An 18,669-nucleotide genomic window follows, 5' to 3' on the forward strand; every position below is an offset into this window, starting at 1 on the left:
CAATGCCAAAGTTACACAACTTTACAGCTCTCTAGTATTGCGACAACAGATGTATATATGAGATTAGTGTGACTGATGCTGTCAGATGTCTAGATGTRTGTTTACAATCCAGCTCCACAAGCTCCTGGCAGAAGTAACAATTCCCTTACTCTTTCATTTACAACCCTTATTCTTCCATTTTGCACCTTGTTTGGCTTGGTTTTTGGTTTGGTTAGGATTGGTTTAGTGTGGTTTCAGAAGATATGTGGACCTGTTCACTCTTCAGAGAAAACATGGGAAATTTCTCACTGTGCTCTTGAAAGCTCTGCCCATCTTCTCAAACTTCGTTGTAGGCTCAGGATTTATGTACCATTAGCAAGCASCAAATCCTGATTGTCAGGAGCAAAGAGTGTTCTGATTTGTAYGATATCCCTCCCTGGCAAATCTGCTATATCTGCAGGGATGCAAGCATTGYCCCAGAGCAATTCTTCCTCATGGGTGAGCAAGATAATGCACTGACCTCTTATTTTGTGAGGCTCTGGGCTAAAAGGACATTACATACCCTTCAACAGCAACTAGAGGTGCTCCCTTGTCAAGCAAAATGTATATTAGGGTGTCTTGTGGCTTTGCTTGCAGGAGGGACCTTTGTTTGGAAGAAGTTTTGAGTTTTYAGAAAAAGTGAGAATATCAGAGGCTTGGTAGTTTGCTGAACCTGCTTATGAGGTGCCATAAGGATATCTTGAAAAATTTTCTTGGCCTCTTTAAGATTCTGTCTGGTTCCTGTAGRCAGATTTTCTGGGAAGTGTTTCTGCAGTCTCCCCATGTACATGTGGCATACACAGACATGGTGGTGCAAAGTCACTGCCACAGCACAGCTTCTCCTGTCCCCAATAGGCTCCTACACCGACATGCAGCTTCCAGCAAAGACAAGGATGTCAGTTCCTAACCATGTTAAAATAGTATTCTCTTCCTCCTCCCACTTTCTGAAGGAGGTATGGGTGGTATATGTAAAAGTAGTACTTGCTRACGGTTCTCAGGGGTATCAGTTCAACTACTTGGTTTGCTCTACTGCTTTGTTTGCATGGATTGCTTTTTTTTAGAAAAAGATTATGTCAAAACTAAAAGCAAAATCTCAACTGTAGAGGCAAGCTGGGTCATACACAGTTGCACTACAAGGAACAAGAAWGTGTTCAGCTCCCAGATCTGTTACTTCTATAGACTCTTCTCTCTAGACTGGCTTTCTTTTGATGGTTTATATTTGAAGTGTCCAGTRCTCTATATTCTAGCATTTTCTGTTGGTTTTGCTCTTTTATTCTAGTTCTTTATTCTTCTGTAGGTATTTTCCTTCCATTGTGTTCCTCACTGATCTGAATGAGTTTCATGGGTTACAGCATCCCTGGCCTGCAGAGCAAAGAGGGTTATTTATGTGCACTGAATATCTGCAAAATGGAAAATCATATGCTCAGAATAATCTCTTGGATGAAGCACAGTAGCCCCAGATTTATCAAAAACACAAATGTCGTGGCAGCTTGCAAGCTTCAGATTTAAAGCTGGAGTTGTCCTTTCCCAAAATGTATCAGTGTTCAGATCTAGGATTATCTCTACATCGGCAGTATAAAAATAAGCAAGCAAGAAAATCAACGCCTTTATGAGTTTAATTTTGAAGTTCTTAAATAGTATGAATGAAAAATATAGACGTCTGTCCCTCTGTCTGCTGTGATTGCTTTTCATTACCCTATTTTTGAATGAGAGAGCCTGACTTTCAGCCTAAAATATGAAATGAGTAGATTTGAGAATGAGATAAGGAACTCATCCTTCTCACAAGTGTCTCTTCTGTCTGTGCTTCTGGTTGGCTTCCAGATTTAGTTTGGCTCTACCTCAATCTCAGGGGGTGGAGCCTCACACAACTTTGAATCCTGGCAGTGTACATGTTTACATGTAGCCTATCCATCTAGCTGTGTTTAGAGTTAGCAGAGTAAAATAAACTCYTCTGGGGTGAGATTTGTCTTACTGTGATGCAGACTCTCACGTGCAGTACTTTAGAGGTGTGTCATACTTTGGGACCCATTTCTGGCAGAGGAAGTTTGGTGAATCAGCTCAGATGTGGCGGTTTATATTCCGGGCATCCAGAGTTGGTTCCCACTACATCCRTGGGGAGTGGATGCTCGTAGGGAACCGAGCTCTGCGTATCTGCAGGTGGACTCACTCATATTTCCTCTTTCATGAAATCTGCATGAACTTCATGAAAGAGCACTTGGTCTCTTCTTAGCAGTATAGGTGGGCAGTGAGAAGAACAAGGTTCTGCTCTGCTAAGGAGCCCCAAAGCTGATGGACTGTGCCTTAGAGAGCACTTGTGAGCTAGTGATGAGGGCGGTGGGTACATCTGATTTGGGGAAGGGCTCTCACCTAAACTTACCAGCAGTTTGGCTGATGGTGTTGACACAAAGGCAAGGAGCAAACTAGAGTGCAGCTTGCTRCACTGGGATAAACAGAGCAAGAAAAGCCTGGGACAGCCCCTGCTAATGCTGCCAGGGCTCTGCTCCTGGCAGTGCTCAAATGAGACTGAAGCTTGTTGGGGTAAGATGGGGGCTATGGGCATAGGCTGCCTGTGGGGAGCTGTTGCAGATGTTTGTGTGGCTGTGCTGTCGGGTGACCAGGCCCTGTGCAGGGCGATGAGAGAGGGAGGTTAATTTTGCCCGCTGAAACCTGCCACCTCCACCAAAAATAAGACAAAGGAACCAAGGATGTTAGGAAACTAAAAAACTGTGAAAACAAAGTGAATCTCTTCACTTTTCTCTCCAGGTCGCTACCCACAGCAAAACAAAGGCACTTATATCCCAATCCTAGTAGGTAATGTGCTGAAACCTGGTCAGTGGGGAGCCAAGATTATCCACCGGGAAAACAACTCCATTCGGCTGTCTATCATGTCCTCTACCACCTGCATCATTGGGAAGTTTCGCCTGTATGTTGCTGTCTGGACTCCCTTCGGCATCCTTCGGACACGGAGGAATTCAGCTACCGACACTTACATCCTGTTCAATCCCTGGTGCCAGCGTAAGTACCTTGTCAGAGGCTTACACTTTCTCTACTGGGCTCATCTGGTTTTTGGAGGGTTGGTACAGGAAGGGTAGCTTTGYACCAAGGAGGTTGGAGACGTCAGTTTGTGTCTGGAAAATTCACGGGAACTTCCAAAAGTGAAGTCTTTCAGGCTGGGGAACAGCCCTGTGTGAGCAGGGCTCCATGCTGGAAACCAGTGCCTATGTTTTATCTAAACTGCAGTTTCATGAGGCCAAGCCTGTGCTTGCCAGTTCAGGCTCCATTTCTCATAGTAAACATACCCCACGGCTTTACTCTGACTTGAACAGGCAATAGTGAGAGTCTCCAGTGTGCCTGTGTGTGCCTTAACCAAGTCAATATGGGCATCTTTTTTCCAAAATTTRGTGTGGGGCAGGATGTGGCAGCCTTGCATGCTCTGTTGACTCACATCGCTAATTTCCACAATTAGGATTGAATATCTGCAGTCAAAATCTTGCAGGRATTCAACAGGAACTTCTGCTCCTGCACAGGTTGAGTGGAGTCAACTTGCTGTGGCATCACTGGTGGTGCCTTCCTGCTGCTACATGACATTTGCCCTTATAACTTCCCCTTTAGTAGTGACTAATTAGCAGTGGTGCCCTCTCTGAAGAGCAAAACATTTTGCAAATGAGCCTTTTTTTAATAATACAGTGGGTTGAAGAACAATTTATTCTATTTTTAATCTCCCAGGATTCTTGGAAAAAATTTGGCCTTATATTGACAGGGTTGTATTTTACCCAGTGAACTCCATGTCTGACTTTCAGGAGAGGGCAAGAAGGACCAGAGCAGTTTGATTTGGCCTTCTGACAGGCTGTAACACTGGGTCTCAGCTTCTGACACTTGCAAGGCTCCAAGTCATATGTATTGCAGTGTATTTAGGTCACCAGCTAACTTCAATATTCTCCTGCTACCCTTCCTTCATCTTTCCATTTTTTTAACTACAGTATTTGCATCAAATAATCCTGTCCAAAACAAGGGCCCTTCTACCAAGTGACAAGTAAGTTTAGCATTATTAGTAGAGCCCATTATTCAGCTGCACTGCTGTCAGTTCATGGAATGATTTGTGCTGGATTCATTACTTGCCCCTAGTCTGAGGGAATATAAGCAATGATTAGCTTATGCATTATTTAAGAAGATATAGATTAATGCTGAATGAAGCAGAGTTAGTTAAGTGGGAATAGGAGGGAAGGGCAGGACCCAGGGCCCTGCCACACCATGAGATAGTTGTGAAAGCAGTGTATGGTACCTCAGAGCAGTGTGCTAGCAGTTTGTTCTGGAGGGTGTGCAACAGAAAGAGAGGAATCATTGCCAAAGKTATCACCCACTGTGAGCAGAGAAAACTTCTCAAGGTTTGTTTTGGCAACATCAGACTCACTTCAGCCAGGGAGGTGCAATTCTCCATCTAAAGGTAGASCACTAYTTGGTTTTAGTCCTGGATATTGTASCAGYCATCACARTGACTCTGCAGTGCCTCAGCACATCTTTGGAAAGAGATAAACCCCGAGGAAAAAGTTTATTAAATTGCTTCAGTTTGCCTCATGATCAGCAGACAATGAGCTAGTGCTGCATACAGCCCTAATGTGGAGAAACAGTGTGATGTGGGGCTGGAGTTGGCTACCCCACTGTGGTGTGACTAGGACCACACAAGCTGATGTGAGGTGTTAGAGGGAAAAAAAGGAAAATTGATCCCTACTTCACATCTCCTTGCCCAGCAGCCCTGCGCTGACGGATCCACCTTTGTTCATGGCATATGGACACTTAACTCTCCTGTGCCCTCCMTCCCTCACACCTGAGCTAAATGAGTCCAAAAGCCACAAGATTAAAACCACAMCATTGGAGTAAACCCACAGGGAGCAAGACATGCAACAGTTAGCTCGAGTGGCAGGCGTTTGTAAGGCTGATGAAAAAAGTCTGCCTAAGGAAAGCAAAAAAAGAGTCTCTGAGCAGCACAGGATATGCTGTGTGACCCCGGATCCAGGGAAGGCAACTTGGGGATCACATTTTCTTCTGCAGCTTACGTTTTCAAGTGTGTCTCAATGGCTTCAGGTCCTGTCCCTTGCTAACTACTGTAGTTTTCATTTCCYGCATGTTTCATTTGGATTTGGATATATTCTCTTTTCTTGTTCCTCCTTTTACTCCCTGGTCGTTTGGGCTAATTGGCTCCTATATCTGTCTGTCCCTCCTTTCCCCRTGTTAGAAAATCAGGGACTGTTTCTTCATGCTTTATCCTCCAGCTAGAAAAGATCTTTCAATGGAATGACAAAAGGTAGAAAAACTGAGGCAGTTAAAGTGCAGAGAAAACAATAGTTTGAAAATCTTCTAGACTTGTTTGCTGGGTTAATAGCTAAGCAGAAAAGTCTGAGTGAAAAGCCTCATTAAAAAGAGAAAAGATTGATGCCAGGAATGAATGGGGATTGTTATAGCAGGGAGCAGAGTATGGGCTCTAGTGCCTAGTGCAGCTTTCCGACTCATCATTTTGGAGGAACATCAATATGTCAGTATGAGCTTTYCTTTAAGACAGAGGCATTTGTGCCCTTTCTTATTACTCCTTTTCTCRCTATAGTTCAGTTTTGACATATTTTCCCAGGCAGGGATGGTTGGTTTTTTGGTTTTTTTTTTTTTCTGCTGCTTCAGAAGAAGTTTGAATGTTTTACCAGTCAAGCTATGAGTACTTTGCTTCCAAAATCATCATATGCTTTTATATGCTTTAATCCCTTTAGCTCTATTTAAGGCTGATCACCAAGAATACTTTAAAGACACAGGGCCTGATTCTGGAAAATTGTGTACACCAGCCCCAAACATCTGGGAATTAACCTAACTAGTGGATTGGGATTTCAGTTACTTAGGTGAAATTTTCATTACTTAATAAGCATGGTAAAGTCTGTGTGGAGAGGCAGAATCTTTTCTTCAGCCAGTTGACATAGCTGAGGATAAAACAGATGTGCTKTTGGGCATGCAGAGCTCTCTTCAGTTCTGGAACAGAACTTACAAATGGCAAGTAGTTACGGATAACTTCTTGGAATTTAACTAAACTCTTGGCAATATCAGACTACATGAAAGCGGAGAGGAGCTCCTTTGATCTGGATATTGTGAGCCCTTTCCAAGGAGCTGTGAGCTCTTTCCAAGGAGATGCTGAGTCCCCGCATCTTTCTGCTGGGGARCATTAAGTGCTTATCAGGAAAAGACCTCGTGCTGCTTTCTGTGGCTCTCTCACAGGTGGAGGTGCATAGTGTAGCTGAGTAAGTTGCAGACCCTGTGGGCTGAGGTCTGCATTTTGCTCCCCAAGCCTCATGCAAAGTGGATTACATTGAAGCAATTAARTGCACTGCAACTTTATTGAGTCAGCTGCACATTTCTTCTGCTTAAATGTTCTAACACAGTTTGAGGATTAGTAACATGTGGTTGACTTTGGACTCCTCTCACATGTTACCAGTCATCCAAATTTGGCCCAATAACATTTTCTTGCTTTTATAGGCAAATCTTGAATTTGATTGCTTGTGTCATAGATTCCACATGGGCAAAATTCACACAGAGCTTTATCCTTCTGCTACATGAATGTAGGCAAGTACTAGCACTATTCAAAGCAGATCTTGATCCTGTGTTGAGTGTTTTTTGTACATAACTGTATTTAGCTCTTGCAGCTTAGGGTTTATCACAGCACTGTCCTCTTCCCATTATGAACCCTGGGAGTTCTGATTTCAGTGGTTCCAGTGAGGCCCAGCCTTACATTCCTGGATTYAAGTGGGTGCAGTTGAAGGGAGGCTGGGAGCTCAGGACAAGCCTGCTGCTCCCTCTTCCACACATCTGCTGGTGCTGATGTGCTCAGCTCTCACTGTCTGTATGAAGAAATGGCWTTTTCAGCACCACAGGGTTGCTGTGCTGGGTATGGGGCCCCTCCATACTGGGTAGAATCCTTTCATATTCAGTCACCTTCCCAGATAGAAAGGGTTACTCTGCACTCCTCCTGTATTTAGCAAGGGATTCCTTGCCTGCAACGCTCTCTTCACATGAAGTGTATTTTAACCTTACCCAACTTCAAACAGAGTAGCATGGAAGCTAATTTGCTTCTTTGTAGCATTGCTGGTGTCTTAGTAAATCCCCAGGATGAAAGGAGTAAAAAAAAAAAAAAACTCCTGAGCTGCTAGAGAAAAAGAACAAACAAACCCAGCACATTTCTGTGGAATTCTTCTGTTTGTCAGATGTGAGCCTCCACTTGCACAAAATAATTAGGAGTTGCATTATGTAGAGCATGCTTAGCATCAAAGTAGTCACAAATGCCTCATATTTTGTTCTAAACAGTCTCAAGGGTAGTGAAAGCTGTCAAAAATCAAAGCAGCCAGCTTCTCTGTGAAACACAGAAGACCTTTTTACCTTATCAAAACCACAAATATTTAAAATAATCGACAGAGAAGTTAATCAATTTTCATCTGATTTAGCAAAGATCATGCAGTCTCAAAATAACATAAGYATCTCAATTGATACCAACAAGATCAATGTTGATATTTTTAATCCCCAAAAGAAAACAACAGCTGTCAAGAAGGCATATGCACTCWCTTCACTGAATGTGTAACTGCACAGAAGAAGGTGTGAATTCTCCTTCTGTAAATGAACTCTCTGTACTATTTGTATGGACAAGCTTTAATAAAATCCAGAGCTCAGTGAGAGAATGCAGATAACYGTTCAATGAGCAAATCAAGCAAATCCAGCCTAATGAAACAGAGCCTAGCTGATTKGTATCATCTGCGGTATTTTTAGTGGGATGTTATACAGAACTYGTTGGACCGCAAAAAAAGTCATGTAATACACAGTTTCATAACCATGAGAGTCCTGCTTGCATAAATGGCTGCAGCCTTTTCATTCACTATCAAGTCTGAACACTCCCCTTCACCCTGTAACCTCTGMATGTACTAAAGGCATGACCATCCGRTTTGTACCTGGGTGCCGGTTGATTAGGCCATGAGTAGTGAAGAGCTTATAAAAAACCTTCTRAATGGCCTGACCTTTAGAAGCCACGTGAATACCATCACCCTGTCAAACACAGGAGTGGGTGTCAGACCTGCCTGCCTTAGGTAAAGCTCCATAAAACCTGCTGTTCCTCTGCTTGCTCAGAGTTGGACACAGTGCTCAGGGCCTGTACAGAAACTGCCATAAMGCATAATGGCAAGCACTGATCTCAAATGCAACACAGAGTTCTTGTATTTAACTCCTGCTTCTCTATCATTCTTTGCACACCAGTGCACTGTCATTATGTTACATGTCTATGCATAATTCCTTATGTAGGTCTAAACATAGAAATAGAAATATATATTCAGGGAAAACTAAACTTCCAGAAGGATCAGGTGTGAATACTGGCAAAGCCCTTCACCTAGATGAGGCCAATGTGTGTTTCACCACTGATTTTTTTGGAGCTCAGATTTTAGCGTATTTTCAATCAAATTGCATTTTCATGGACAAATGAAGAAGCTTTTGAGGATGAGCTTGACAAGGAAGTGTAAATCTGATTTGCATTTCAAGAAAATGCAACAAATCAATAGGCTTTTAAAAGTTAAGTGATCCTCTAATAATTTGTAGTGGGGTCCTGAAGACATTTACTATGACAGGAAGTGGTAGTTTGGTATTTGCTCATACCAAACTGTCATAAGTTATTGCTTCCCTTTAATTTGCTCTCTGGTACCATGTTACTGATTTCCTCAAATTAACTAATTCCCATTATATTAATTGTTAACCTGTAGGTCTTAGTCTCAATATACAAGCATTAGCACCAGAAATAAATCTTCAACTATTTTAGCATCACAGCATCATAACCTGCTTCATACCTATCTTAAATGTCTGAATAGTTTCATGTCATTCAGGGTTGTTCCTTATGAATGTTAAGAATGAGTTATTTATGTATGTAAATCATGTTTACAAGTTGAGRGTCTGTGCATATGATCTTGATTTTTAATAAAAGTCCGATCTAGAATGTACCCTTTGTATGTTTTGATAAAGGTCTCTTCCACTTACTTCTAATTCTCACTTAGACACTTGCATTTTTCCTCATGTTACCTGGTCAGTAAAGCTATGTGGCAAAGGGATGCTCCAGTCAATAACTAATGGACAGAAAAGGCAATCAAACCTTTCTCTTAATGCATTATGAAAACTGTATTCCATTTTTTTGTAATGCACTACAATTTTTCTTTAGATCTCTTGATCTGAGCTATTTYCCATTAATATTATAAGGTTTGAAATTGTTCTTTGATCTGTTTGTACAGATGCAGAATTGCGTCATGGTGGTCCAACTTCTAAATTAGTTGTACACAGGAATCATAAAATTCTTGATAAGATGTGACATTCTAATCATACTTTAGATGTGAGACAACAGGCAGGAATTTTCAGCATTTTTCCATCTTGCATGTTTTTAAGTTGTGTATCCTATTCCTAACWAGGGTCACTACCTCTTTATTCCTGTACTCGGTTGAAACAAGTAATGCTTTGTTTGATGGACAAGGGGTACTTTTTATAACAGATGCCTGTATTATACACTAAGATGTTTTATCTGTCCTATATGAAAATTAAACACACTAACACTATTTTTGATAAACTAATGCAGTGGATGCCGTGTATCTGGATGACGAGAAAGAAAGGGAAGAATATGTCCTGAATGATGTTGGTGTTGTATTCCATGGAAATGTCGAAGATATAAAATCAAGAAGCTGGAGTTATGGTCAGGTGAGTTGTTTAGGTTTTCTCTGTCTGCTCCCAGTAGGACAGCAAATGAGTTTAWTTGACACCAGACTGTGGCTGAGACTGTGGGCTCTGGAGTGCATTATYGGTTTCTCCTTCAGAAACATAGGGGGTATCGTTTTAAAATTGTATGAAGTGGATATATGCCTAATCCAGAAAAGCAATGCTATAATAGCTGATATTTAAAGACCTTGTTTCAGGGRCATGTTTCAGATACTAAGAGGCTGCCTGTTGAAAGTTATAATCATTAGCTGAGGTTTCCACAGGGCAGAGGTATTTCTGCTGCTGCATTATTGCCGCTTCAGGATCAAATCAATTTGTGAAAAGTAGAGTTGTTTGTTTGGCTTTTTTTCATTTTTCAACAGAAAGTTGTATTTCTTTTTGAGTTTTCTTTTTGGTTTTAGCAACTTGGTGAAAAGAATTCTGATCTTCTTGTGGATCAGATAGTCACAAGTTTCCTATAACAAAATAGGATTTAATCACAAAATTTTAAATTCCGGGGGTATCTCCCTTTGCTGCCTGGACTTGATAACATCCGTCTCCAGTGGCTTCTTGCAGCCTGGGGGAGACACCCTCCACTAGGCTCGAGTGGGGTATTGGTGTGTCTTTAATAACATAGAATCATAGAATAATTTGGGTTGGAAGGGGTTTTTAAAAATCATCTTGTTCCATCACTCCACCAKGGACATGGACACCTTCTGCTAGACCAGAGTCCTGTTCAGCCTAGCCTGGAACACTTGCAGGGATGGGTCATCTACAGCTTCTCTGGACAATGTGTTCCAGTTATTTACCACCCTCATTGTAAAAAACTACTTTTTTATATGTAATCTAAACCAGCTCTCTTTTAGTTTAAAACCACCACCCCTCATCTCAAACTTACTACTTGCCTGTTTTACTTCAACCTTCTCATAAGAATTAACCAGCCTAAAAATCCCTAGGGGGTGGAAGAGTTAATTTATTGTGTTAGAATGGGAAAAAGAATGAAAGTGATAGCAAAGCTATAACCCTAGCTGTCACTCAGAGGGGCTCCACTGGACAGATAATGGAGATAGTGAACTCATCTCATCTCATCTCCTGGATTTCCACAAGAGCACAATTAACAAGGTATTGAAGTGTTTCCTTACTACTCTKGTGATGGATCCATTCAGTTTTTGTGGCAGCTCCCTTGCACAGCCTTGCAGAAGGGGCCTTACATCTTGYTTTCTCTCTCCCTCAGCTAAATACAGCCTCAAAGGTTGAGCTGGATGGATTGCCATTGTGCTTGCCCTGGAGAGCTCTTTGAACTCACATCTCTCTAGTTTCCTTATTTAAGGATACTATTTCATCTTTTTTTCCTGCAGCAGCRCTGCCTTAGGGAGTTCCTGCCTCTGCACCATTCCTTAGGTTGTGTCAGTGTCGTTGTTTGCAGGGTCGTGTTTCCTGACTGAGATAAAAACAACCCTTAAATAAGACACAGGGAAGAAATTCCATAAACTGATGACGCTCTGATATAAGACATGTGGAACCAGATCCTGAGGCCAAAGCTGGCCATGAATTTAAGCTGACCAAAAATGCCCCCTCCTGGCCCTTCTTTCCCCCTGCAAGCTCTTGTGCAGCTGTGCAGTGACTCAGACTGGTGAGCTGATCTAGCTGAATAAGTATGCCCTTGATTTTTTTTTTTCCCCTGGGTTATTTCTTGGGCTTGCGCTGTTCCTAGATTTGGGGTTCACACCATGACAGATGTAAGGGGGAGGGAGAGAGGGGAGTACATGGAGGTGGAAGGTGCTTCTTAAACCAGATGCTGGATTTCTGTCCTAAGATGCTAAATTTATGGCCTATGGTGGCTTGGCCTGAGGTGTTTATACTCTGCAAATCTGTCATCTTCCTGACATAAACACCAGCCTCCCTTGAGAAATTGCATTATTTATTTGGTTTTGCTAGGAGGTATTTCTGTCTGGGAGGTTAGGGTCATTCTACAGTCCTTAGYCATGTACTTTCATTCCTTTGTTGGCTGAAGTCAGAGGACCTGATTTCCACCCCATACTGTAGTGCACCYTTTGCTGTTGGTTGCCCATGTGAAAGCTGAGTGTGGCAGATGCATCTCAGCAGGSTCAGGCTAAGACCTTTAATGGAATTGATTATTTTGTATGGGTTTTACAGACATGTCAATCTGCAAAGCAACAGAGAAATATTCTTCTGGTTCCCTTACTTTCAGGGAAATGGAGGACATCATGTTCCTGATCTTACCCTGTCCATTTCCAACCATTAAAAACACATTTTCAGCAATCCTAGATGTTAAGAATAAGGGCATTCCTGTGAGTGGGTAAAAGTACTTGCAGCAAGGCCTATATTATCATCCAAGTATGCTTTTTATATMTGTGATACTTATCCCTTAATAAGATGTAAATAAAAAGCACAAGGCCACATACAGTCATAGAGGGGAAACGTATATACAAAGGATCATATACAAAAATGCAGGTGGACTTGTGCATGGTACTGTTCTTAGGCTAAAAAATTGCTTAGGACAATGACAACTGGAAACTTTAACTCAGGCTGCAAATTAAACAGGAACATACAGTTTAAAACTGGGTWACTAGTGGTGATTGTCCTCACTGCTGCTGTGACAAGAAGCATCAACATGAGAGTAGGGGAGACAAGAAACATGGACCGAGGAAGATAAAACAACAGAACACTTGAGACMTGGCTGCAGTGGATGAGGATGGAGGTGTTCATTGTAACATGACTGTGATGTCTCCTAAGAAATTGTAAAAGGCAGTCACTCACAAAATGCTAAAAAAAATGGAGGATTCAGGGGAAATTTTGCTTTGGAAGAGATCTAGGCACATAGGAATCCTCTAGCTGAAAAATATCAGAAGTTGGATGCTACACTGATCATATAATGTTGAGTTTTGGTTTTGTGAGAAAAATAAAATAAAACAGATGGTCATAGAGTTCTCTTGCCATCTTGACCTCTCTCATGTCCMCACACTGATCTGCTTTAGCTTGGAAACCCATTGTGCCCATGTAGTTCCACAGCACATGCATTTAGTCAGGTCGGGCCTCAGGTGACAAGAGATCACATTTGCCTGCAACTGACTGTGAGAAACACAGCCTTAAGTCAGCCAGTGCAAAAGGTGATACAGCCCCTCTTATTTGATTAAATGGGAGGTCATCTATTAGAAACAGGTTAACATGAGGGAGGGTGCCCAGGACAGCTACATGTATTGCTCYGTAACACAAGGCACATCTGTGTGCACTTCACATGTGCGTTTTCTCATGCCTTGTTTTTTACCTGCAGTCTTTCCTGTGTGGTTTTGCCAAAGTTCCTGGCTCCTGAAGTAGATTTTTTTTCATTTCAGCTTGTATGGAGCAGGCAGTGCCTGTGCCTGGGTCAGGTTGACTCACCTGTCCAGTCTTCCTACTGCTGCTCTGGTTCTTCTGATATTTCAGAGATATTCAGTCTTAAAACTGCAATGTTTCTGTTCCACTTTCCTCATGACAAAAGTGAGGRCAGGAAACTGATTTAGTTTGATTTAATATTTTTTAAGTCCCTGAATAATCAAGAGTGGCAGAACTGTGTTTAGTGTTAAGGCTACTCTGCATGGTATGCTACTGCAGCAGTGTAAGCCAGCTAGTCCTTGCAGCTTGTCCTCTCACTTTCCTGTTATTTCCTTGTGTTATTTCACAAGCATTCATGTCTTTTTGTAAATGTTAGGGTGGAAGGCAACAACCCTGATAGCAATTTATTTCCTCTTTATTCTTTCTGTATATGCTGGCAAGATTGACAGTGTCTCACAAACTGTAGATGAGAAAGTTTCATTTGCAGGATAAACATTTTGTTGATTTAACCCAGGTCTGATGACTTGAAGAGCAGAAAGCAGATTTTGATCCTGGTAAAAKGTTGTTGTACCAGACCAGAAGAAAMGAAAATTTGAACCAGGAAGGCTGGCTGTGAGGGCTCAGAGTTTACATTTTCTGTTGTGAAGATTCTCATTGGGAAGSAGGTTCTTCACAGTACACTCATTTATCTGACATTATTTGCATCACAGCCCAGTGGAGTGGACTGGGATGTGCAATTATTCAGCTTCCCAGGAGTGATAAAATATAGTAGTAGGTCTCTGAGAAACACTGAGAAGCACTGATCCCTGTTTCTCCATTTCCAAAAACCATKAATTCAGTTTTGCTCAGATAGAAGGTGATCTTTAGCAAATGCCTGCTCCAGAGAAAGTAATTCAGTGCAAGAGTGGGGGGTAATGAGAGAGGTGTGCTGCCTTGGAGGGCATTTGCTGAAAAGGATCCTTTTGGCAGTGGTACCCTCAAGGCAGAAGCAAAGGACTTCCAGGAAATGGCTGAAGGTGGTGAAATGAGATAGTGCTTCCCTTTTCTTGGCTTATGCCAGAGCTCAGCTGCTGCCTAGGATGTCATTTCTATCCCTTCCATCTTTCCTGCAGTATCAGCAGCAGCCTTTACTCTTTGGGGMTTCCTGTTCAGCTCTTTGACCTCTCTCTTCATTGTCCTCTGCCAAAGGAGCAACTTGGTCTGGGATCTTGTTCACTTTCTTCAGGARGCAAAATTCTGGACAGCCTTATCTGCCAAGGAGCCCTAAGCCAGGCTGGAGAGAATTAGGAAACAATTCAGCTCTAGTAGCAGCATGAGAGCAAAAATCCTATTAGCATGGMTAATATCTTTCAGGATGCAAGCATAGAACATAAAACCTAACACCATGGAGTTTCCATCACAGCCTTGATGGTTAACCTAAGTTTGTGTATCTAGAAGGTATTTGTTTTATTATTGTGCATTTCCCTGTCTCCTACCATTTTCCAGGGGACAGAGATATTTCCCTTTGCTATGCAGTTTTTCCTAAGRAAAATGAAACACATTGCAGGGCAAGTTCTGTGACAAATGGTTTCTGGTCTATTAAGGCACCTCTGCCCTCAATTCATTCTTGTGCTTGTTCATGCTAGATTGAAAAAAAATGTGCCTTTTCACTCTATTTTTGAAGAAGACTACTTTAGGTCACTTGGTATTTTTGATTTCTAAGTTTTGCAGACCAGGATTTATCTCTATAATCAGTTTTTGGCTTATCAATTTTAAACAGATTTTAAAAATAACTTTGAAATACAAGTGTCTTCATATTACCAGTGGCAAACCACTTATTGTTCAACTTCCCAGCAATGCACTGGCTGTGTCAATGAAGTCCTGAAATTAGCAGGTCTGGGATCTGTGAAGGACATAAAGTCCTTTGCGAGTAGACAAGCTTCTTGTAGTTATTATTATAATACTCTCCTATTATATACTTGTTAGCACTTAAAATTTTATGTCCTGTCAGAAAGTCTGTGTTGTCATTTCAACCTTCTGGAAACTGGACTGAGATTGAATCGAAAATTACACTCTCTTCCCTCACAGCCTCTCACTTTTTTTTCCCTCCCCACACATGGGTGATTATTCCTGAAGAAAACTTGCATTGTTAAACACAGAGCTTTGATATGACCAGCTAATTTTGAACCTGATCATCCATTATACCAACAGGGAAAATTAGCTTTGCCTGTGTTTTCTGGAGTAATAAGAGACTCAATTTTTCCTCTGTTTACCTTTTTATTTTCTTTTATCTAGTTTGAAGAAAACGTTCTGGATGCTTGCCTGTTCCTGATGGACAAGGCAGAGTTGGAACTCTCTGGTCGCGGAAACCCAATCAAAATCTGCCGTGTTGCCTCAGCAGTGGTATGTAATGAATGCCTAATATGTGTCAGAAGTGACTCTTAAATCAGAGCCAGGCTGGTTTAACTGGCCCTCRTGCCCTGATGTGCTCTCTACAACACACAACACATCAGTTGTCCATTCTGGGGTCTGATATTTTATTTGTCCCCACTGAAGTTCAAGCAAGTTCTGTTGGCTCATTGCCTTGTCCCAAGAATGGTGCCTCACTGGTGGGAAAGMCACTTTTAGATATTGCACTCCAGGCATAAGCATTTCTTATGTGACAATGTGCTCATTTTCCAGTAGCTGATATAATTGAGAAAGCTATTTCTGCTATGGAAGATACAGTGGCATGATGAGTGGAATTTTGGATGGGGAACTGAGGGACTTTATGTGGACTCCAGCACTAACCTCAGTGGGGTCTTAGAGCACTGCAATGGTGCAGTTGTTGTATTTGATTCAGGCCCCAAATGACCTAATCAGGGTGAGAACAGTTACATAAATGAGCTGCTTTGGCCCCAGAAGAAAACACTGTAGGAACTGTCCTCTTAAACAAGAGGTCCATAAAACATACCCTAAAATAACCAAAGAGAAGACTTTCCAGACCTCCATTTTTTCCAGTTGCTAGGCACCAGGAATCATGCCATGGGTGCAAGAGCAGTCCCATCACTAATATTCAAGATGCTAGACTCATCCAGGATGTGGAAGACAGAGGCTGAGTCCTCTCTTTTGCCTTATTAGAGGTCTGGAAGCTTTCTGCTTCCCAGAATAATTCTCTAGTCATTGAGCTAGAGTAATTAGATGTTCTCCCGAGCCAGCTACTAAAATAGACTGTCCACAAAACATGGCTGCTGGAGATGGATGATCCTTTAACCCATTTGTTATAGCATTTCCCAGACTTTAAGAAAATGAGCTCTTTGTCTTAGATGGCATTCAAGTGGAATCTCCAGCCTCTCAATCTTGCATGGCATGATGTTAAATAGAATAGCTCCAGCAAGAAATATTGAGAACACCTCTACTCCTCTTTGTCTTTTAGCATTTAATTAGTTCTTTCACCCCAGATATCAGAAATACGGCTTTGGACCTTTGGATAGGAGAAACAATCAAGTGTGGTTTCCTCATCCCTGAGCTAGTAGGTGTGAAAGGTCCCTCGTGTAAGGACTGTGGAAACCTTCAGGACAGAATAGCACAAACTTAATGAATCCAAATAGGGCTTGGATATTACTTAGGTTTTGAGCCAATCAAAAATTTTAGAGATGTGGAGGCATTCACAATTGGAAATTGAGGACTCAATAGACTTTAGGTTTAATCTGCAGAATTAGGCCATAGGAGTAGGTGGGTAGGAGTAGGGGTAGAGTAGAGGGTTTGGTCATCTGAAATCTGGACCTGAGTAAGAAATAGACAAGAGGTGCTGAACTCTCACCTCTGTTCCTTAACCTCATTCWTGCTCAAGTTGGAATGTGGTAGAGCTGAGCTAGTCTGAGGACATACCTCTCCATGCTGGTATCCTTCTGAGGCTTCATGCTGTGGCAGAGCAGTGAAGTCCCTCTCTTCTTCTTCTCATTACAGTCAGAGTAGAGCCTGAAGATCAAYATGCTGTCCTGTCCTTGAAGTGATTCTTTTCTTGGCATGTTTCCTGCACCAGTAAGATGGGCACAACCTCTTAACCCTTTGGTTATGACTCTGAATACTTATCTCTGTTCAGTCCTAGAGTTCACAGGAAGTCGATTTTCTAATTATAAAATAGTAGTTAATGCAGCCAAAAGCTTTTAAATGAGAATTGTGATTTATTTGGCTAGTGTGTAGCTGTTCAACATTAGCATAATTAAAAGGTATGGAGCGAATGAGCTTTTTGCATAGCCTCAACTGCTTTGGTTCAAATTGCAGCCAGGAGATGTATTGCTCGTTAATGCCTATCAGTATAGCCATTAGTCAGCAAAACTCTTTGCTTTGTATAATCTTACCAGTGGAAAACTTACACAGCAAATTCCTTCTTGTTTTCGTGTGTGCCAGACCAAAGAAATTAGTTTCTACTCTAAAAATAACTGTAGACTTGTTCTCCTCTCAAGCTACTGTAAATCAAGAGTGATTTTATTAAAATCTCTGAGCTGTTCTGGACAGAAAAACATGATGGAAAGAATACAGCTTAATATATCTGAGACTTACTTATCAGTATATAATTGATTGTGTTTATTAAAAATACATAGCAATAAGCATGTTTAATGTTAATAAAAGTTACTAAACTGGCAACATGGATACTCAGTGTGGTGATTAGATTTCAGCTTTATTTTTAAGTGTCTGACCTTCATTCAAAATTGTTCAGTGATGGAGAATCCATGGCCCTTGACAAGATTGTCCTGTTTATCCCCTACCTTAATAATGAAACATTTCTACCTTACTTTCTAGCCTAAACATGGCTTTATTCACTCCCTCCCATCCTACTGGTCTACTGAGTTAAGGARCTTTTTATTATTCAGTCTCTGACATCCCTGCTGCTCATTTCCTTTGATTTTAGATTAACTCCAGGGATGACAATGGAGTGCTTGTTGGATCCTGGGACAATACATATGATTATGGTGTTGCACCTTCAGCCTGGACAGGAAGTGTGGACATTCTCTTGGAGTATTACAGTTCTAAGCAACCTGTCCGATATGGCCAGTGCTGGGTCTTCGCTGGTGTCTTCAACACATGTAGGTATCAGTGGGGAAAGCTCCATGCTGCTATGTAGTTCCTTCTTAACAGAGCTTATAGGTAAAACTAACTAAAATACTTCCTAGTTGTGTGCTGTTCAGGAGTAAATAGTAAAGATACTTAAAAATACGTGGCTAAAATAATTGGTCTTCAAATAAAACTCTGGTGTGTCCTTCAGGTCAGCTGCTTGTCCACATAAGTCTCTTAACTATTTCTTGATTCAGTGAAATGTATGCAGTGATTCAAGAGGGCAAATCTGAGAGAGAGAGAAATTTGAGTGCTTTGGCACAGTCCACATTTCTGTCTGGAAATCTTAGATGAACAGGGTGCTTGTYGTTTAGACCTYAAATATTAAATTACTACCCAATATRGGATAWGTGATGGTRTTTCTGCTCCAGAAAGGCCAARTATCACCTACTRAARAACACATTTGGTCAAATACRAGTTCYGGTGTTGCAGGTCATAAAAAMCAGTGGGGAAAGGAGTGTTGGATTGGTCCCATAGTTTGACTGTCTAGCACTTTCT

At 41.5% G+C, this 18,669-nt stretch overlaps 1 protein-coding gene across 1 annotated transcript in view; it reads left to right on the top strand.

Annotated features, from left to right (window-relative positions):
* F13A1 (coagulation factor XIII A chain) overlaps window positions 1–18,669 on the top strand; it is a 57,254-nt gene that overhangs the window by 15,214 nt on the left and 23,371 nt on the right. Inside the window, exons 4-7 of the mRNA XM_057369133.1 lie at window positions 2,782–3,033; window positions 9,644–9,762; window positions 15,370–15,477; window positions 17,969–18,143. Coding sequence (XP_057225116.1) covers window positions 2,782–3,033; window positions 9,644–9,762; window positions 15,370–15,477; window positions 17,969–18,143 — 654 coding nt within the window. The remainder of the gene's footprint in view (window positions 1–2,781; window positions 3,034–9,643; window positions 9,763–15,369; window positions 15,478–17,968; window positions 18,144–18,669) is intronic.

The sequence above is a fragment of the Malurus melanocephalus genome, unplaced genomic scaffold (genome assembly GCF_030028575.1).
Source record: "Malurus melanocephalus ecotype Western Australia unplaced genomic scaffold, MMel_1.1 scaffold_103, whole genome shotgun sequence".
NCBI lineage: Eukaryota > Metazoa > Chordata > Aves > Passeriformes > Maluridae > Malurus > Malurus melanocephalus.